Source organism: Manis pentadactyla, chromosome 12 (assembly GCF_030020395.1).
Source record: "Manis pentadactyla isolate mManPen7 chromosome 12, mManPen7.hap1, whole genome shotgun sequence".
NCBI classification, from domain to species: domain Eukaryota; kingdom Metazoa; phylum Chordata; class Mammalia; order Pholidota; family Manidae; genus Manis; species Manis pentadactyla.
The window spans coordinates 22,799,328-22,822,763 of NC_080030.1; the positions used below are offsets into that span (position 1 = coordinate 22,799,328).

At 34.6% G+C, this 23,436-nt stretch overlaps 1 protein-coding gene and 1 non-coding gene across 2 annotated transcripts; one reads left to right on the forward strand and one right to left on the reverse strand.

Moving 5' to 3' along the window:
* Positions 1-19,160: 19,160 nt before the first annotated feature.
* LOC118923767 (U1 spliceosomal RNA) lies at positions 19,161-19,325 on the reverse strand. The gene has a single exon (XR_005029331.1). It is a non-coding gene; the product is annotated as a U1 spliceosomal RNA (small nuclear RNA).
* A 790-nt stretch (positions 19,326-20,115) lies between these two features.
* On the forward strand, positions 20,116-20,994 carry LOC130679770 (olfactory receptor 14I1-like). Its single transcript, XM_057489207.1, has one exon. It carries the CDS (start codon positions 20,116-20,118, stop codon positions 20,992-20,994), a length of 879 nt encoding a protein of 292 aa, XP_057345190.1.
* The last annotated feature ends 2,442 nt before the right edge of the window (positions 20,995-23,436 follow it).

Sequence of the window (23,436 nt, forward strand, 5' to 3'; positions counted from 1 at the left end):
TATTAAGATTAACATGCATGGGGGGGTAGGAGAAAAGGGAGGGCTGTACAACACAGAGAAGGCAAGTAGTGATTCTACAACATTTTGCTATGCTGATGGACAGTGACTGTAAAGGGGTTTATAGGGGAGACCTGGTATAGGGGAGAGCCTAGTAAACATAACATTCGTCATGTAAGTGTAGATTAGTGATAGCAAAAAAAAAAAAAAAAAAAAAAAAGGGCAGTTCCTGTGTGGTAACCTCCAACGAGTTCTACACAAGGGTATAAAGGGCATATAAAAGTGTAGGCAAAGGGTCTGTTTGTGTTTATACAGAGGATCAAAGCCTAATTGGGCTACCCCGAAAATGAACTAAGATACGATTTGAAAAAGAACTTCCAACATCTGCACCCTCTGGAAGACTCATGCCAGAAGATGATCATCAAAAAACCCCAACAAAGATCCACGCACTGCTACAGCTGTAGATGCACTCATCCCACCAGTTCCTGGACCTGCCATGGGAATGAGGAAGGAGATATCTAAGCTGGCCTGTGCATACAGTAAAACAACAAAATTGGACTGGATCTATACTGTTGGAACTCAACCAAGAATTTGGAGAAGTGCAAATTGTAGCGCTCCAAAGTCTTACAACTACAAACTATTTATTGTTAAAAGAACATATGGCATGTGAACAGTCCCCAGGAATGGGTTGTTTTAATTTGTCTGATTTCTCTCAGACTGTTCAAGTTCATTTGGACAATATCCACCATATCATAGATAAGTTTTCACAAATGCCTAAGGTGCCTAACTGGTTTTCTTGGTTTCACTGCAGATGGCTGGTAATTACAGATATGCTTTGGTTATGTAACTATACTCCTATTATGTTAATGTGTGTGTGCAATTTAAGTAGTAGCTTAAAAGCTATCCATGCTGAAGTTACTCTACAAGAAGATATATCAAAGAAATAATCAATCTTCCCATGTTTTCTTCCGCCTGCTACTTCTATAGCTTTTCTTCTTCCTTCCTAATTACAACCCTTAAATAGAATTCGTGCCTCATATCAAATTTACCGAGTATCATAATTCTTCCAAGTGGTAAAGATACCTCAAGACAAATGCTGGGCATAGAAGCCACAGGGCATAAATATGCAAAGAAGTAAAAAGCTAACTTTTTCAAACAATAAGGCTTCTCTCTCACTTACCAACTTCACATTTCCCTGTATGGCCCCGGAAGATGACTGGTTAGCCAGAGACGGGTAAGATTCCTCAAGGGAGGAACAACCTAAGACAGGCACAGTCGCAGGGGGGTCATCAGGTGAGAAATTGGGGATCAACAGAGGTGAGGCTTAGAACCTCACCCCCCCGTTCTGAGAGAAATCTTCTGCATACGTGGATGTTTTATTGCCCTGGTCTAGCTTGGATTAACACATAGTCTACAGGCACACACCTGATCATCTACATGTGCTCTCTTACAACACTAAACTATGTTTTCTACCTTTACCTTGTATCTACCTACCACTTCAGCATTTTATTAAAAATAATAATAATAAAGAGAGAAATGTGGTATCCACATATAAATCAAGTATAAAAACCAAATGAGTATTCATATTTGAACTGACTGTTTATAGTTCATAATGCATGAGCAAAACCGAAAGTTTCTGTGATGACTGCCCTTGTACTGTTCACTATGTAACTTATTCATTATGTAAGAATTTGTTCTACATGTAAAAACTTGTTTGTTATGCCTCAGAAGATTGGAGACTGACGAAAATTAGGCTTGGGGTGGAATAATGATTGTGCATTGAGCATTGACTCCCCTATACAGAATTTTATTGTCGTTAAGAACCATTTGATCAATAAATATGAGAGATGCCCTCACAAAAAAAAAAAAAAAAAAAAAAAAAAAAGGACAGACTTCCAATGGTAAAAGAAATTAGTAACCGGGATGTAAGGTATAGCATAAGGAATATAGTCAAGATATTGTAACAGCCTGGTAGGGTGATAGCTGGAACCTAGAATTATGTATATAAATGTTCTACCACTGTGTTGTACACTTGAAACTCATGTAATGTAATACTGTGTGTCAACTACCCTTCAATAAAAAATAATTATTAAAAAAAAAAAAAAAAAAAAAAATAGATCCATATATTCTGACAACAGACTGTGGGTTACCATAAGGTGGGGTGGGGGATGGGTGAAATAGGGGAAAGGGCTAAAGAGGTACAAATTTCAAATTATAAAATAAATTAGTCATAGGAATTGAAGTACAACAATGAGAATATAACCAATCACACTATAATATCTTGGTATGATAACTAGGGGTAATCACACCTACCATGGTGGGCATTTAATAATGTGCGTAATTATTGAGTCACTGTGTTGTATATCTGAAACCAATATAATACTGAGTATCAACTGTTTCAGTAAAAAAGCTAAAAAATAATACAATCACATAATGACAAATGATTTGTGATTCCCCTTATATCTGGTAACTACAGTAGTTAAATTCATATGGAGAGTAAATGGTGATTAGGAGGGGCTGGAGGATGATGGGACTTGATGTTGTTTAATGAGCACATGGTATTAGTTTTGCAAAATGAGTTATTGGAGATGGATGGAGAAGAAGGTTGCACAACAACGTGAATGTAAGTTAAACCACTGGACTGTATACTTAAAAATAGTTAAAGATGAAACATTTATGACATGTGTATTTTATCACAGTTAAAAATGATTTCACATTGATGAGCCAAATTTTTTAACATTAGAATGTATCTCTTGTAATGTGAATGCTTGAAGAAAGTTAAATCATAGTATATATTTTAGTCATAGCTGTTGAAAGCATTCCCATTTTTCTACATATGTGAGATATTTTTCTCAACATATCTGATTAGTACAGAAGGTATTTAAAAATTAATCAATTTCTTAATTTTAGCTAGCTCATTTGAGAATAAAAAAGAGATTCTTTACAGGTTTATAATGAAGACTCTGAGAGCCAGTGTAATATAGGAGCCAAGGACAAGGACCAGGGATTAGAAAAATTCTTGGTTTCAGTCTCAGTCTGCCACATATTGAGTGAGTTGCCTTGGGAAACTTCTATAATATTTTAGGTAGTTAGTTGACTTAGTCATACAAATAATTTGCAAGAGATTGTATGTCTGTAGGTGGAATAGGCATATGTGTATATACATATTTGGAAAGAGGTAAACATCAACCTCTATTAACAGCTACTAAATCAAATAATTAAAATAATAGGAAACATTTATGTACTATTTATTAAGTCTTAGGGAAAGATAAATATAGTTAAATACAAAGCCAATGAAATAAAATTTGGGGGCTATGTACCTTTTTGTTGTTCCTTACTATGGATATTGTGAAGTATTCAAGCCTTTGGCCTAAGTCATCCATTTGTTGCAGGAGTGTTCTAAGCACTAAATTAATTGAAAATAACTTTCTCACAGATTCAATGTAATGTATTGTCTGAATTTACTTTTAACAATTTATAGGCAGAAATACCAAAAAAATAAGTTCCTGTAAGATATTCAAAAGGGATATTTTGATTTTAACTTTATTGTAAAATTTTAAGTTATAGATAGGAAGCAATATATATATTCTAGTTATATATTTAGCTACATATAGGAATTTGGGCAGGAAAATTTTCCATTTACTTTATTTCAGTGAGTTGATTATATTTTGACCAAATGACTTCATTTATATCACATTCCTAATTCTACTTTCTTGTTTATTATAAGTAACTCTACTTTCTTATTTGTGTATGTGTGTATCAGGGAATGCATGCATATGTATGCAGTGTTCTTCCTTTTGCTCACAACTGTCTTTTTTCCTATCTGTGAATTTGCTCTTTTAGTTATATTTGAAAAAAAATAATTTTCAAAGATTCAAGTTAATTTTATAATAAAGGTTTAAAATCAGAGTCTACACATCTACATATGAATGACATACAGCTATTTAGATAATACTTTAGAAAAATAATTTTTCCTTCAATAGAGTATTTTATCTTCCCCCAGATGTGCCAAATAGGTGTTACTTACATGGTTCTCACATATTAATCTCTGAAAAGCTGGGATATAGACAATTTCCTTACTACAGTCATTTCACATATGACTTGAACTCTTCCATCTTCCAAGATTCTCTTCATCCAGGATGGCTTATTCTCATCTAATGTAATAGGAAGAAGTAGCAGGCTTGCACCCCAATGGGAACCGGGAGAACTCAATTATCCTGTCATTGAGACAAGAACCACTTCAAGGTGCCCTAAGAAAAAGGTTGCAACTCTCAGGTGGTGGGTGGTGTCTCCCCTAAGTCCTTTCAAGAACTTCCGGGAGAAGAAGAGGTGGGACAGGAGGGGTCACCAGTGGTAGTTGCAGCTTGGGGACTTGGGAATTAAACCAGAGAAAAATTCCATAGGTATGCATAGGGGAAAGGTTTTTTTGATGCTGGTTGAGGAGAAACAGACCGTCTCAACTAAGCAGTTCAACATTAAGCTAGGAAACCTCCAAGAAGGTAATACCCCCGATGCTCAGCAAGCAAATTAAATATTTCAGTTCATAAAGATTTGTCAGTTAGCCACTATAAATAATCTGTTATCCAGAACATGTACATAATTCCCATAACTTAATAATAAAAAAATTAAAACACTGACAAATATATGGTGCAACCATTCCACAATTAGGTATTTATCCAGAACAGCAAAAAAAAAAAAACTTGATCAGAAGTGCTTTTAGAAGTTTATTTATAATAGGCTGACACTAGAAACAATACATATATCCAAAAATAGAGAATGGAAAGGTTCATTGTGGTATATCCATACATTGGAAAATTACCTTGTAACAAATGGAATATGCTATTGATACACACATTTTGGATGAATCTCAAAATAATTATGTTCTCTGAAGAAGCCAGTCATAAATAATTCCCTGTGTCATTGATGTATAACTAGAAAATATAAACCTATAATAAAAGAAAACAAATCAGAAGTTAGGATTGGGGGACATATCAGAAAATGGGGGATGAGCACACGGCTCAAGAACACCATTGGAGTTAATAATTTATTATCCTGGTTTCAAAGGTATATACAGTTGCCTAAACATATCTAACTGAGTACTATAAATGTGTTTGGTTTATTGTATGGCAATTACAGCTAAATCAACCTTTTAAAACAAAACAAAGAAGCTAGGTATAGTAGATGCTTTTGTTATCTTTGCTTTTGGTGTCTTACACAAAAACCATCTCCAACAGAGCTCACTGTTAGTCAAGGAGCTCACATTTTTTCCCCAGGAATTTTACGATTTCAGTTCCTATAGTCAAGGCTAAATCATTTTGAGTTAATTTCTATGAAGGGTGTAAGATCATGACCCTGTATCATTCTTTTGCATGCTATTGTCCAGTTCCATCATTTATTGAAGAAATTGTCTTTTCCCCTGTGTAAATTCTTGGCCCTTCTGTCATAAATTAACTAACCATACATATGTGGGATTATATCTGTGCTCTCTATTCTCTTCCATTGATATATGATGGAACATCTTTAGAATTATTTGTGGGCTTTTCACTTTTTGCTCAGTCTTATAGTTTTTATTGCACAGGTCATTCATCTCACTGGTTAATTTTTTAATTATTATTTTTTCCATTCTAAATGCATTTCTTAATTTCTCTTTCTGGTACTTCATTCTTAGCATAGAGTAACACAACTGATTTCTCTATATTAATTTTGCATCCTGTGACTTTATTTAATTTACTTATTAATTAGAATAACATTTGGTGGTGTCTTTGGGGTTTTCCATATAATGTATCACATCATCTACAAGTAGTAACAGTTTTACTTCTGTCTTTCCAGTTTGGGTGTCTTTTACTTCTTTCCTTTTCTGATTGCTGTGTCTAGGACTTCCAATTCTATGTGAATTGAAAACTGGCAGGAGTGGGCATCCTTGTCTTGTTCCTGACCTTAGAGAAAAAGCTTTCGGCTTTTTTTCACCATTGAGTATTATTTTAGCAGTGGGTTTTTCATATATGCACTTTAAGTGTTTTTTATTATTTGCTTCAATATCCATTTTGTTAAGAGTTACTCAATTAGGTTGTCATTGCATTTGCAAATCATTTTACTACATCTATTGAGATGACATATGACTTTTATCTTTCATTTTGTTAATGTCGTGTAACAAGCTGATTGATTTACAGATATTGAACCATCCATGAATACTTGGGACATCTCATTTGAAGTAGTGTATGATATTTTAATGCATTGTTCATTTTGTTTTGATAATATTTGTTGAAGACTTACATCTATGCTCATCAGAACTATGATGAGCATAGTTCTCATCTATGAGATGAGATTTGTAATTTTCTTTGTGGTTTCTTTGGTTTTGAAATCAGTATAATAATGACCATGTAAAATGAGTTTGGAAGTTTTTTTTTCTTTTAGGAGTAATTTGAGAAGGACAGCACTAATTCTTTTAATCTTTGGTAGAATTCACTTGTAAAACTTTTCATGCTGGACTTTATTTCAAATTTTATTATTGTAATCAATGTATTCATATTTTCTATTTCTTCATGATTCATTTGTGGAAAATTTTATGACTCTAACAATTTGTCCATTTCTTCAAGGTTTACCAATTTGTTCACATGTAATTGTTCATAGAATTCACTATGACTTTTGCTTTTCTGTGGTGTAATTTATAAGTCCTACCCTTTCATTTCTTTTTATTTATTTTGCCTCTCTCTCTCCCTCTCTAGTTTTGATAAGCCTGGCTAGAGTTTTAAAGATTTAATTTATCTCTCCAATGAACCAGTTGTTAATTTCATTGATCTTTCCAATTGATTATTTTATGCTCTTTATTTCATTTATTTCCATTGAATGTTTATTATATCCTTCCTTTTACTAACTTTGTGCTTTTTATTTCTAGTTCCTTTATGTGAAAAGGTAAATCGATTATTTAGGATGCTACGTGTTTTTTGAGACCAGACTAAATCATTATGAGCTTTCTTCATAGAACTATTTTTGCTGCATCCCATAGATTTTCAATGTCTTTTTCTATTTTCATTTGCCTCAAGGTATTTTAAATTTTCCTGTTTGATTTCTTTACTAACTGATTGTTTATTTAGTAGTGTGCAGTTTAATTTCCATGTGTGTGCAGTTTTTTCTAGTTTTCTTAGTGTAATTGATTTCCAGTTCCATAATTTAGCAGCAGGAAAAGATGCTTGATATGATTTCAATAATCTTGAATTTATTGATAGTTGTTCCATTGCCTAATATGTGATCTATTCTGGAATGTGTTTCATGTTCACTTGAAAAGAATGTGTTTTTAATATTTTGGGATGAAATGCTTTGCACATATGTTTTAAGTCCATCTAGTATAATGTGTCTTCTATGGCTAATATTTCTTTATTGATTTTCTCTCTAGATGATTTATCCATTAGTATATGTGGGAATTAACATCTGTTAGCATTTGATTGTATGATAAACACTTTATCCTTTAATTCTTAAGGACAACTTTGCCATATAGAGTTTTCTAGTTTTGAAGATCTTTTGCTTTCCGTACTTTGAATATACCATGCCATTCACTTCTGGCCTGTAAAATTTCTGGTGAAACATGTTTATTCTTTATAACTTTTGACAATGTAATTATAATGTGCTTCAGTGTATGTCTGTTTGGATTCATCCTCTTTGGAACATAGTAGATTTCTTGGATTTTTTTTTTCATTTTACTTCACTAATATTTTTCATTTTTATTTCATATAAATATACTCATTATACTATATTATATTGGTCTCAAGGGTACATAATGATTTTACAACTATATGCATTATTAAATCTCACTACAATAAGTGTAGTTACCGTCTATCACCATACAAAGTTATTACACTGTTATTAACTATATTCTTTATGCTGCATCTTTCATCCCCATGACTTCAGCATTTTAAGATTGGAAGTTTGTACCTCTTTATCCCATTTGCCAATTTCATGCACCTTAACCAACCCTCAGCTATGGCAACCACCAGTTCTTTTTCTGTGTATTTATAAGTATATTTCTGTTTAGTTTGTTAATTTGCTTTGTCACCTAGGTTCCACAAATAAGTGAAATTATGTGGCATTTGTCTCTCTCCATCTGATTTATTTCAATTAGCCTAATACCTTCTAATTCCATTCTTGTTTTACAAATGGCAAGATGTCAAGATGTCATGTATTTCATTCTTCCTTTCTTTTTTATTGGAGTTTAGTCAATATACAATAATAAATTGGTTTCAAGTTTATAATATAATGATTTGATTGTTGTCTACATTAAATACTTACACAGACTAGTGTAGAATTTACTACTTGTCAACATAAAAAGATGTTACAGAATTATTGACTATATTCTCTATGCTGTATCTTCATCCCATGACAAATTTACATTATGATTGAGATTTTTTGCCTTTCAATCTACCTCAATTATTTCATCCACCCACCCCAACCCTTCCCACATGGTAATCACCAGTCCGTTCTCAGTTTCTATGAGTCTACTGCTGTTTTATTCATTTTGTTTTGTTTTGCTTTAGATTCCACATATAACTGAAATCATATAGTATTTATCTTTCTCTGCCTGGCTTATTTCACTTAGCATAATACTTTCTAGTTTATTTATGCTGTCACAAAATAGCAGTAGTTTTTATTTTCTTGGCTCAATAATATTTCATTATAAGGGGAACACTTCTACATTGCTGGTGAGAATGTAAATTAGTTCAACCATTGTGGAAAGCAGTATGGAGGTTCCTCAAAAAACTAAAAATAGAAATACCATTTGACCCAGGAATTCCACTCCTAGGAATTTACCCTAAGAATGCAGGAGCCAAGACTGGAAAAAGCATATGCACTCCTATGCTTATCGCAGCACTATTTACAATAGCCAAGAAATGGAAGCAACCTAAGTGTCCATCAGTAGATGAATGGATAAAAAAGATGTGGTACATATACACAATGGAATATTATTCAATGATAAGGAGAAAACAAATCCTACCATTTGCAACAACAGGGATGGAGCTAAAGGGTATTATGCTCAGTGAAATAAGCCAGGTGGAGAAAGACAAGTACCAAATGATTTCACTCATTTGTGGAGTATAAGAACAAAGAAAAAACTGAAGGAACAAAACAGCAGCAGACTCACAGAACCCAAGAGTGAACCAACACTTACCAAAGGGAAAGGGACTAGGGAGGATGGGTGGGAAGGGAGGGATAAGGGGGAAAAAGGGGCATTACAACTAGGACACATATGTAGGTGGGGAACACGGGGAAGACAGTATAACATAGAGAGGACAAGTAGTGATTCTATAGCACCTTACTATGCTGATAGACAGTGACTGTAATGGGATATGTGGGGGGGGACTGGATAATAGGGGAAGTGTAGTAACCATAATGTTGCTCATGTAATTGTACATTAGTGATACCAAAATAAAATAATAATGTTTCATCATATATATGTACTACTTTTTTATCCATTCATCTATTGATGGACATATTGGTTGCTTCCATATATTTGCTATTGTAAATAATGTACCAATAAACATAGGAAAGCTTATATCTTTGTAAATCAGAGATTTTGTTTTATATGGGTAAATTCCTAGAAGTGAAATTACTTGGGTCATGTGGTATTTCTATTTTCAGTTTTTTGAAGAAACTCCATACTGCTTTTCATAGTGGCTGCATGAATTTTCATTCCCAGAAACAGTATAAGAGGGTGCCCTTTCCTCCACATTCTCACCAACACTTGGTATACTTCTTGTGTTTTGGATTGTGGCCATTGTAACTGAAGTGAGGTGATATCTCAGTGTGGGTTTAATTTGCATTTCCATGATGATCAGTGATGTAAAGCATCTTTTCATGAGCCTGTTGGCCATTTGTATGTCTTCTTTGGACAACTGCCTATATAGATCCTATTCCAATTTTTTAATTATGTTATTTTTGTTGTTTTTGAAACATGAGTTTTTATATATTTTGGATGTTACTCCCTTATCAAATATGTCATTTGCTAATATATTTTCCCATACATCAGGTTGCCTTTTTGTTTTGTGATGGTTTCCTATGCTACATAGAAGACTGTTGGTTTGATATAGCCATACTTGTTTGTTTTGCTTTTGTTTCCTTTGCCCATGAGAGACTTACTCGTGCTTAAGCTCAGGGGATCTTTGCCTGTGTTTTCTTTGAGTTTTATGGTTTAATATCTTGCATTTAGGTCTTTAATTCCATTTAGAATTTACTTTTGTACGTAGTGTTAGTAATTCAGTTTCATTTTTTTATAAAAAGCTGTCCAATTTTACCAATTACATTTATTGAACAGACTATTTTTTTCCATTAAATATTCCTGCCTCATTTGTCATATAAAATTTGACTATATAAGTGTGGGATTAGTTATGGGCTCTCTAGTCTGTTTCATTGATCTATGGGTCTTTTCATGTGCTAGTACCATATCCAAATCACTGTATCTTTGTAGTATAAACTGAAAACAGGCTGTGTAGTACCCTCAGTTGTATCCTTTCTCAATATCACTTTGGTGATTTGGGGTCTTTTTTACTTCTATATAAATTTTAGGGTTATTTGCTCTAGTTCTTGGCAGAGTAGGAAGGCAAGGGGGAAAACTCCCTCTAAACACATACAGGCAAGGAAGCAGCTACAGAAAGTACTCCTAACTCTAAAATGACCATAAGACTGCAGAACAGGCCACCTATACCTAGTGAGAAAGAGAAGACCACACAGATAAGAGCAAAGAGAAACAAACAATATCAATCAGAAACCCAGAGCTTCCCCCATCCAAGCACACAGGCAGGAGTGAGAGGAATAAAGTGGGCAGGGATAGGTGCTCAGGACAATAGCACTCCTGGCCCTGGTGACCAGCTCGTGGAACATGAGTCCACATTGGATTCTGTCGATTATTGGGGTTGGGCCTTGGAGAGAGGCGGAGCACTCTAGGAGGCTGAGACTCTTGCATCTTTTAGAGAACAGGCATGCTCCATTGGTCCCTTTGAGACCTAACACAGTAGTGAAAGTTTGAAAGCTTTTCCAACAGTGTGATGGTTGCCAGAGGTGTGAAGGATGGAAGCAGCTTTCTCTACAGGAAAAAGAGCAGGTGGATACCATTTCCCAACTCTTCCCTAAGCACAGCAGGTTGGATGTTCTTGGAAGCCCAAAATGCTCCATTCACCTTACTGGCAGCTCAGCCCTGAAGTGCATCCCAGTGAACCTGCCCTCCAACCCAGATGCATGGTCCAACAGCATCAGACTTTGCTGCCTGGCAAGCAAATGGAGGTTTTCCCGTGTTTTTCAGCCCCATCTCAACCAAAATAATTAGGTACTTGCATGAACAGCTATGAGCACTCTTTCATTCTCAATGGCAGCTCAACCCTGTGCCACCTAACTACCCTGCCCATCCCTTTAGCTCAGCAGTGCAGTCCACTTGAGGAAAGGCATTGGGCAGCCCCACCCACAATGATCCCAGCAGAAGCACCTGTGCTCTGCTTACAATGTGCTGGCTGAGGTGAACTGATTACATAGCTGACTGAAAGACTGTCAGCAGACACTCAAAAAGGCAGCCCCATCCATAGCCCACAAACAGAAACTGGGATTCCAACACAAAGGAGAACCAAGCACTAGATAGTAAAAAGTCATGAGTTTCTGAGCACCACAGGATGCATTTTTCATAAAGACATTGTTTTCTACACCAAGAAGCATAGCAGATACACCTAATACAAAGGAAAAAACATAGAAAGATTGACAAAATCAGGAGCTAGAGGAACAAATTCCAAATAAAACTATAGGATAAGATAGCAGAAAGAGGGCTAAATGAAACAGGGATCATCAATCCTATGGATAAAGATTTTAAAGTAACAATCGTAAATATGCCCACTCATCTGCAGAAAAGTATTGAACATCTCAGGGAAAGCTTCAACAAAGAGATAGAAGAGCTGAAAAGGAGCCACTCAGAGATGAAGAATACAGTAACTGAAATGAAATATACAATAGAGGAAATGAATAGTAGATTCTGCAAGTAGAGAAGACAGTCAATGATATGGAAATTATAGAACAGGAAAAAAATAAAGCTGATGAACAGAGAGAAGAAAGGAACCCCAGGAATGAAAGTATTCTAAAAGAGCTGTGTGACAACTCAAAGTAAAACAGTATTTGCATAATAAGGGTATAAGAAGGTGAAGAAACAAAGGGATAGAAAGTCTCTTGGAGGAAATAATTGTTGAAAACTTCCCCAATTGGGGGAAGAAAATAGACACTTAGGTCATGGAAGTACAGAGAGCCCAAATAAAAGGAACCCCAGAAAGACAACACCTAAATCTAATAACTAAAATGACAAAGATTAAGGATAAGGAGAGAGTATTGAAAGCAGAGAGACAAAAAATTACTTATAAGGGAAAACCATCAGGAGACTTCTCAGCAGGTTACTTACAAGGGAAGCTCCTATCAGTAGATGTGCCAGCAGAAACTTTACAGTCCAGAAGAGAGTGTCATGAAATATTTAATATATTGAAACAAATGAACCTTCAACCAAAAATTCTCTACCCAGCAAGATTATCATTCAAATTGGAGGTAGAGATTAAATATTTCTCAGATAAATGAAGGCTGAAGGAATGTATAACCAGCAAAATGGCATTATAAAAAATATTAAAGGGACTTCTGTAGATGGAAATATTCTTCAGACTAGTTTTCAACAGTGGAAAAATCCCACAGTAAATATTGTAGATCAATTACTTAACCACCAATTATGAAATTAAAACAAAAACCAACTAAACACAAAACTCAATCAAGGGATACATAAAAAGTACAGATTATGATACATAATACATAAAGTATGAGGGAGGAAGAAGAAAAAAATGCTTTAAATTGTGTTTGAAATACAGCAATCATCAATTTAATAGACTGTTATAGAGTCAGGAAGCTATCCATGAACTTACGTAACCACAAACCAAAAGCCTATAATAGATATCCCAAAATTTTTAAAAATAAATCCAAGTGCAACACTAAATAAAAGCATCAAATAACAATAGGAGTGTATAACAACAAAAGGAAGGAACAGAGAACTACAAAAACAATCAGAATACAATTAGTAAAATGGCAGTAAGTACATATCTATCAATAATCACCTTAAATGTAAATTGACTGAATGCACCAATCAAAAGACACAGAGTGTCAGAATAGATATATTAACAAGACCTATCTATGGACTACCCACAAAAGACTCATCTCAGACCCAAAGACATACACAGAAAGAGGGAAGAGATGGATAAAGTTATTTCATGCATATAACAGAGAGAGAAAATCAGGAATAGCAGTACTTATATCAGACAAAATAGATTTCAAAACAAAGAAAGTAATGAGACAAAAAAGGACAGTCTATAATGAAAAAAGGGTCAGTCCAACAAGAGAATATCACCATTATAAATATCTATGCAACCAATATAGGAGCACCTAAATCTGTGAAACAAATACTAACAGAATTAAAGGGGGAAATAGAATGCAACAAATTCATTTTAGGAGGCTATAACACAGCACTCACATCAACAGACAGATCAAACAGACAAAATAAATAAGGTTACAGAGACACACAGGCAATTGACAATACATTAGATCAGAGGGACTTAACAGATATCTACAGAACATTCCACAAAAAAGAAGCAGGATACACACTTTTCTCAAGTGTACATGGAACTTTCTCCAGAAGAGATTGCATACTAGGTCACAAAAAGATCCTCAATTAATCCAGAAAGATTGAAATTGTATCAAACAACTTTAATTACCAGAACAGTATGACATTAGAAGTAAATGACATGAAGAAAAAAATCCCATAAACAAATGGTGGCTAAACCATATGCTTCTAAATAACCAATGCATCTATGAACTAATCAAAATATAAATCAAGCAAAACATGGAGACAAATGAAAATAAAAATACAGCAGTCCAAAATTTGTGGGATGCCACAGAAGCAGTTATAAGAGTGAAGTACATAGCAATACAGGTCTACCTCAAGGAAAAAGAACAATCCCAAATAGTGTAACCTCACAATTAAATGAACAAGGAAAATAAGAACAAAGTCCAAAGTTGGTAGAAGGAGAAGCATAATAAAAATCTGAGAAAAAATAAATAAAATGGAGAAAACAAAACAGTAGGAAAAAATCAACAAAAACCAAAAGCTTGTTTGAGAAAATATACAAAAGATAAATCCCAAGCCAGACTTACCAAGAAAAAGAGAGTACACACATAAACAAAGTTAGAAATAAAAAAGGAATAGTTAGGATACACAATGGAATATTATTCAGCCATAAGAAGAAAACAAATCCTACCATTTGGAACAACATGGATGGAGCTAGAGGGTATTATGCTCAGTGAAATAAGCCAGGTGGAGAAAGACAAGTATCAAATGATTCCACTCATATGTGGAGTATAAGAATAAAGAAAAACTGGAGGAACAAAATAGCAGCAGAATCACAGAACCCAAGAATGGACTAACAGCTACCAAAGGGAAAGGGACTGGGTAGGATGGGTGGGAAGGGAGGGATAAGGGCAGGAAAAAAGAAAGGGGGTATTATGATTAACATGTATAATTAGCATGTAGGGGGGGCATGGGGAGGGCTGTGCAGCACAGTGAAGACAAGTTGTGATTCTACAGCATCTTACTATGCTGATGGAGAGTGACTGTAATGGGGTGTGTGGGGGGACTTGTTGAAGGGGAGAGCCTAGTAAACATAATGTTCTTCATGTAATTGTAGATTAATGATAACAAAATAACAAAATAAAAAGTATATATAAAATAAAATTTTAAAAGAAGGAATAATTACAATGGATACCACAGAAATACAAAGAATTATTAGAGAATTCTATGAAAAAATATACGCCAATAAATTGGACAACCTAGAAGAAATGGACAAATTCCTAGAAAAATACAATCTTCCAAGACTGACCCAGGAAGAAACAGAAAATCTAAACAGTTCAATTACCTGTAACAAAATTGAATTGGAAGTCAAAAAACTCCCAAGAAACAAAATTCAAGGACCAGATGGCTTCACAGCAAAATTCTACCAAATATTTCAATAGCTAAAACCCACTGATCTTAAAGTGTTCCAAAAAGTAGAAGAGGAGAGAACATTTCCAAACTTAATCTATGAGGTGAGCATCACTATAATACCAAAATCAGATAGACACTACAAGAAAATTATAGACCAATATAATTGATGAACACAGATGCAAAAATCCTCAACAAAATATTAGCAAACCAAATTTAAAAATACATCAATAGCATCATCTATATCAACCAAGTGTGATTTATTCCACGGATGCAAGGATGGTACAGTATTCATAAATGAGTCAATGTCATAGACCACATCAACAGAAAGGATAAAATAACATGATTCTTTCAATAGATGCTGAAAAAGCAATTGACAAAATTTAATATCCATTCATGATAAAAACTCTCAACAGAATATAGAGAGGGTATGTATCTCAACATAATAAAGTATATATATGACAAGCCCACAGCTAAAATCATACTCAATGGCATAGAGCTAAAAGCTTTTTCTCTAAGATAAGGAACAAGACAAGGACATCCACTTTCAACACTTTTACTCAATATAGTACTGTAGGTCCTACACATGACAATCAGACATAAAGAGACAAAAGGCAGAAGTTAAACTGTATTTGAAGAAGGCATGATATATATATAGAAACCCCTAAGGACTCCACCAAAAATCTACTAAAACTAAAAATTGTATTGAGCAAAATTGCTCAAAGCAATTTAAAATTTAATGTGTTCCTTATCAAATGCCAATAGCATTTTTCAATGAACTAGAGTAAAGAATCCTAAAATTCATATGGAACCACAAATTAATCCATATAGCCAAAGCTGGAGAAAGTAGAACAGTGCTGGGGGATTAGGCCCCTGACTTCAAGCTATACTACAAAGCTTTGGCAATAAAAACAGTATGGTACTGGCACAAGGACAGATCCATAGGTCAATTGAACAGAATAGAATAGAGAGCCCAGATATCAATCCATGCATATATAGTCAATAAATATATGAGTAAGGATCCATGAGTATACAATGGGAAAAATACAATCTGTTCAATAAATGGTGTTGGGAAAACTGGACAGCTACATGCAAGAGAATTAAACTGCATTACTGTCTAAATCCAAACAAAAAAGTAAATTCGAAATGGATTAAAGACTTAATGTGAGACCTGAAGCCATAAAATCCTTAGAGGAAAACATGGGCAAAAGTCTCTGAAACATAAGCATGTGAAATGTTTTCCTGGACTCATCTCCCCAGGCAAGGGAAATGAAAATGAACAAGCAGGACTGCATCAAATTACAGAACCTCTGTACCAAAAATGACACCATCAGTGGAAGGAAAAGGGAACCTACAGTATGGGAGAATATATTTGTAAGCAATTTATCTAATAAGGGGTTAACATTTAAAATATATAAAGAACTCATACACTTCAACACCAAAAAACAAATAACCTAATTAAAAAATGGGCAGGTGACATGAGTGACATTTTTCCAAAGGAGAAATACAGACTGCCAACACGCACATGAAAAGATGATTAGATCACTAATAATCAGGGAAGTGTAAATCAAAACCACAATGAGCCTCATGCTAGTTAGAATGGACACTGTCCAAAAGATAAGAAATAACAAATGATGGCAAGGATTTGGAGAAATCGGAACCTTCTTATTCTTTAGGTGGGGGGTGGGAATGTAAATTTTTCCAGCCACTGTGGAAAGGAGTATGGAAGGTCCTCAAAAATCTATAAATAGAAATACCATGTGACCCACTAATTCCACTTCTAGGAATTTGCCCAAAGAAATAAAAATTCCTGAATAGAAAAGATATATGCACCCTTATGTTTATTGCTGCATTATTGACAATACCCAAGTTATAGAATCAACATAAATGTGCATTAGTAAATGAATGGATAAAGAAGTGGTACACATTCACAATGGAATATTATTCCACCATTAAAAAAAAAAGAAATCCTGCCATTTGCAACAACATGTGTAGACCTAAAGGGTATTATGCTCAGTGAAATAAGTCAGGTGGAGAAAGACCAGTACCATATGATTTCAATTATTTGTGAAATATTTAAAAAAAAACAAAACAGAAGGAACAATAAAGCAGCAGACTCATAGACACTGAGAAGTGACTAGTGTTTACCAAGAGGGAAGGGTTGAAGTAGGTGTGGGGGGAAGGGGTGGGGGATAAAGGGGCAAATAATTCACTATCATAAGTTATTCATGAGGATGATAGTAAAGCATGGAGAATATATTCTACAACATCTTTCTACTTGACAGTAACTGTACCAGTTGGGATGAAGATTTAATCATGTGGGTAACTTTTAAAACACAGTCTTGTCTTCTTGAAACCAATATAAGATTGTATATCAACTATACTTCAATAAGAATAAATTTTTAAAAATGGCCCAGCACTTAAGCTGAACTAAACATACCTTCCAAAGATGGAAATGTGTACAATGTATTTTACTTTACTTGTCTGTCCTAGTATTATGTAAATATCACCACCAACAGCTCCTGTAGTTAGGGATAAATGCACATGCTGCAATTCATAAAATAAATGCCATCAAAGCTTTTCATGTCTTTGTTTCAAATCCCTGTGTAACTCTTCTCCATGACAAAGTTAGCAGGCCACTTAGAAATCATTAGAACATGTTTTCTTTCTCTAGCATTTAAGATGCAGGTGAAGGATATTCAATTATGAAAATGGTTGCATGCTCTTACAAAAGTGGAATTTACTAGTTCCCAGGTTAATTGTGTACCTCTTTACATACAGCAATTCAGTCAAGTAGTGGTGTTAGGCTTGATTAGTTGTAAAAATACTGAAAGAAACAAACTATAAAAGTATTAGATTGAATAACATTCTGAAAAATGTTGATGCATTCAGCTTGATGTATTGATAACTATTTAGAGATGCACCATGGTTTCTTGTGTTTAGGGAAATGTTTATATTGCTTTGATGATAGGTCTGATTGTACAGTTACTCAGGCTTCCATTGGTTTTAATTAGCCCAATATCACAGTAATATGAGCAATTTATTCCATGGGATGAGATATACTAATGGAAAATTCTCATTTAAATATTGAGAAGAAAACCTGGATCAAAAATTTTTATTGACTTTATGTTTCCATTCAAATCAATTCTCTTAAAAAAAGAACTTTACATCATGATAAATGTAAAATGGGGCAATATTCTGTTGATTTTGAAAATATATTTATAAACTCACTTTTATGATTTGTAAATGATAGCCTAAAAACTAGAAAAAATAGATAACCACAAAAATCAGTTAACTTATTGAAGAGTTGTTGCTGTGAAAAGGTCTTGAACCTAAATTAAATAAGTAAATTATCCTTTCCCAGCTGAGAGGAAATCTACTGTGCTTTCATAATGAAGAAATCATGGGCAGACTGTCAGTTTTTGATTAAGCAGAGAGCTTTGTTTGGGGTAAGGAGACAGAAGCAGAGCTTCAAAACATTGGGTGCTGCCATAATGAGGTCTGAAGAGATCTACTTGTATAATCCATTCTCCTGCCATTTGCTCAAGGAAGTTCTGAGGACATGTCAGCTTTGGAGGCTATTTTTTGTTATTAATTCAATGTGCTTGTTAGGGATATTCAACAGTGAAAAGTACATTATTCTATCCTTTCTTGTCAGTTTTACATTCCACACCCCTTTACTTTTGATTCTTTTTGTGATATGAAGCCCAGAACTGTTTGAAATAGCATATTTGCTTTGTTAATACATCTCTTTCTGACCTGATGCATGTTAGAATATAGAATTTTGATGATATTTGTCCTGAACTTATTCAAGGTTGTTCCACTCCTTTCCTTGGGATAATTTTCAGGATCATCTTGGTATTTTGTCCATTTGTCTTTTTTCATTAAATCTTTTTCATTAGTTACAATCAGGGAGTGTTTTAAATTTTAGATAAGCATTTACATTGTGCCTTAATAGCCATTTTCCTTTTCATTCTGCAGATGCCAATTTTCAAGTTATTGCATTAAGTTTACTATTTATTTAGTGAGTCTGTATCATACACTTTGGTTAAATTAGTTCAGGTATGAGAGTTGGGCACATTGATATATTTCACTTCCACTCCTTTAACACGTATTTTTTTCCTTTTTATTATATCAGGGGAAAGCACAAGCACAATCCCCCACTACCACAAATTATGGAGTCAAGTTTCACACATGTGGGGAAATAGCAGGGGTCAGCATATCAGGAGTGCAAATGGATGAGCCTTGCCTCAGGAAAACCACCTTCGTGATCATGGTATCTCTTCTGCTAGGTAAATATTATTAACACACATTTGACAAATATATTTACTTACTCATTAAACCAAGGGGGATCCATAAACCATTTTGGAGGATTTGTGCTTTCTCAAAGGTTACGAAACCTCTCTTCAAAGGTTATCTCTAAAAATACACTATTGCCACTCCTATTAATCTCAATGGATTGGCCAAAATATTTATGAAAATCAAGGCATGAAGGGCCTTCAGCATCCTTGGAGGATTTCTAGTTCCCCTGAGATTTGTCAGAGATCAAATAAATCGTTGCCCAACAGAAAGAGATACCCTAAAGAAACAGAAAAGTCAGTGCATTTTATCTCATGTCTCTTAGAGTCAAAGTCCCTTCAGCTCCAAGAAAGGACTCTCAGTGAAAGAAATTGAAGGGTAATGGCATTAGCCTTTACAGCAGGGTGTCTTTGAGAAACACTGATATGTGCCGAGAGAGACCCCGTGTCTCAGTCATCAGTATATCTGGGTTTGATCATTGCTCATTCCTTTACTGGATTATGTTTTGATTTAGACCCTATCAGAAAAAAAAGATTTTTCCAGGTATATTGAAAGGTTTTAGTATTTAGGTATATTTACAGTATTTATTTAATATTTTCCAAGGTATATTGACTGTATTTGATACTGTGTTTTCTTACACTTTGATTATTTTCCTTGGTTAATTATAAGAAGTCTGCAAGGTACAATCATTATGTAAAAGTTGTATATATTTTAATTTAGTAAACCAATTGATATCACTTTTTATAGCATTTTCATTACCCATTGATCAATTGACTGCAGGTCACTGAAGCATGTTAGCAAACACAGACAATGGCAGTGCCTTCACAGAGCTCCTCCTGATGAACGTCTCCAGCTCCCGGGAGCTCCAAGTCTTGCAAGGTCTGATATTCTTAGTGGTTTATCTGGGAGCTCTGGCTGGAAATCTTTTGACATTTACCATCATTGCTATAGATCTGCATCTTCACTTCCCCATGTACTTTTTTATGGGCAATTTAGCCCTCACGGATTTTGGCTACATCTCAGTTACTGTTCCCAAATCCATCATGAATTCTCTAATGGGCAGTAAATTGATTTCTCTCAGAGAATGTGCTGCTCAGACTTTCCTATATATTTTCTTTGGATCTGCCGAGTTCTTTTTCCTTGTGGTCATGTCCTATGACCGCTATGTTGCCATTTGCCATCCTCTGCACTATGGGCTCACCATGACCCCACATCTGTGCACACAGGTGGCTGGTGTCTCAGGGGCCAGTGGGCTGGTCAACTCTGCTGTCCACACAGGGACCATGTTCAGGCTTACCTTCACAGTGTCCAATGTGATTCACCAGTATTTCTGTGATGTACCTCAAATTATGAGCATAGCATCCCAGGCCGTGCAGTTTTCTGAGTTGGTGGCCCTTGCTGTAAGTTCTTGCCTCATGTTACTCTGCTTTGTCATCTTATTAACCTCATACATTTACATTTTTTCAACCGTGCTTCAGATGCATTCAGCGGAAGCCTGGAGCAAAGCTCTGTCAACCTGCTCTCCCCAGATAGCTACATTTATTCTCCTTATAGTTTCTGAATTGTTTGGTTGTTTTGGTCATATTTCAAACTCATCAAGTATTCAAACCCTTCTCACAGCTATGTTCTACTCCATGGTGCCCCCCCTTAGTGAACCCCATCATCTTTAGCCTCAGGAACAGGGAGATTAAATCTGCTCTGGACAGAATGTTTAAAAGAGCTTTCCAGTTTCACAGAAGAGATATTGTCCCTTAACTGGAAGTTAATGTTTCAATAATTAATGTAGAAATGTATACAAAACACATTTTTGGGGTACAAAAACATTACCATAAAAATTATGTTGCTTGGTCATTTGATAAAGAAATAGATGGATATATTAATAAATTAGCAGTAGTTAATTACTTAGTTAATGAAGAAAAATCTTGCTTACTATTACTTATATACCCTCTTTTTAGTTACTAATTATTTTGTGGTATGTAATGGATAGTGGATATTTTATGTTGTAGTAGCCCCATGGTTTGGTAAGCGAATAACACCTACATCGATAATTTCTTTGCCTTATGCACACATTGGTATGCACAAAGGTGAGAAAAAATTCAGTTTTATTTTTCTGTAAAAATCACCCATATGTATAATTTTACATCAAAAATAATTTTTTCATCTAGCCTTTTTGTTTCAGTGTATTTCCACATTCTATAGATCAACAGATAACCTGTCATTTTATTAGATCATTACAGAAAGGAATACTTATGTTAACAACTCCATCCATATGCATAAACATATAGTACATAAATATATAGTACATAAATATATTGCAGATTGTTCATCCTTCATAGGCTTAGCAAGATAAAAAATAATTTGTACACAGGGAATTTGAGAATGTCTTGTAAACATGAGAAATACAGAGAAACATAAAATAATACTTCTATGAAACAAATAATTGTGATAGTGTTTTAATGCTTAAAATATGTGTTAATCATTTATAGGACAAAAAAATAAGAACATAGCAATTGTGGTTGAATTTAGTCATTGACATTCCTGAACATGGACCCTGGTTGGCATCTGGCAGATTGTCACAGGGCTTAGTCCCGGAGAAGCTAGTCATGGTAGGTAGGATATAAAACATTGCTACACACACTCCATGATTCCTAATGATGCAAGAAGTAGTGGGATGTAGGCAGCCAGGAGAACTCATGATCCAGGTAAGGGGAAGGCAGGAGGGAAATAGGGTCAAGGCTGCACAGTAAGCAACGTGCCACATCCCGGGTATCTGGAGAATTCAGCCTGAAAAACAAAAGGGTCTTCCTAGCAACAAGCCACTGACAGTCCTGTAAACTTCCTTTTCTTTGGTTTCTAATCCCTAGACACTAAAGCCCCAGTGGCCTCTGCTCTTGGAGCCCCTCCCGTTTAGAGGGAGTCTCTTTCTTTCCTTCTCACTTATTATTACGAACCTTGCTGGTTGTTCCATACTCTTATCTTCTGGGTTCATTATTCGTTGCCTCCAATACACGATCCTGGGAAAAACAGCATCTCAGCCAGGAACACTGTCATCAGAGAAAAAAAATTGTTTTCAATCCCCTTAAAAAATGTTCATGAAGTTGTTGTTTTTATGATGTTTATTTCAGTATTAAGCTAAATATTTTATTTGAGGAGAGGAGGGGAAATTGTAGTCATAAAAAATGGGCTTTCATGATTTCCATGATTTCCAGATATATGGATAACCTGGAACTAACCTATAATTAAATCTTAAGTTGAACAAATTATGACATGTCATGATCTGAGGCCCTAATTGGGCAGACCAAAAACCAGGTGTCCTTCAAATTTAGTTGGTAGATCAGTAAAATTCAACTTATATATGGCCTTCTGTATGTGTTATATGATCCATTCAAATGAATATTACAAAAATAAATATATATGTATACTTCTGTTTCTTAAAACCCACCAGAGTTGTGAAGTTGTATTCTACATTTTCATGACATCTTTCCTCACTGGGCTCAAACCACTATAGTATCATGCCACATTTATGATTTTATCCTATGAACTTATTCAAAATCTGTCTACTCACATATTAATTAGAATTCTCACAATCATCTCAAGATTCTTTCTTCACTATCAAGAGGCAGAAAAAGTTCAGAGTCTATTGTACAGTTATAGACATTTTAAAATATTTATTCTGTGCCTATTAATTTCAAATGTATTACATAAGTTTTATCATTAATGTTCACTTTTGCTGCTTTTTTAAACACTTTCTTATAGATATGATATGTTAGTAAATTGATCTTGTTTTACCTCATTTTTATGTTTCATAAATATTATCATGTAACATGTATATGTATGAGTTTTTTCCTGTATGATATTGCTTTCATTATAATGAGGAAGTAATGTTAAGATGTCATTATCCTATCACTTACCCAGAAGCTATTTTGGGGATCTTGTGCTCTCCAAAGTTTTACCTATTTAAATCCCTTTACTTAAAGTTTAAAAATTCTTATTTAAAGTGTATCTGTAAAATACCTACTGCCAATCTAATTAATCTCAATGGATTGGCCAGAATTTCTATGAAAAACAAGACATTGCAGGTCTGCAGGTTTTCAAGAGCCTGTGATTAGTAG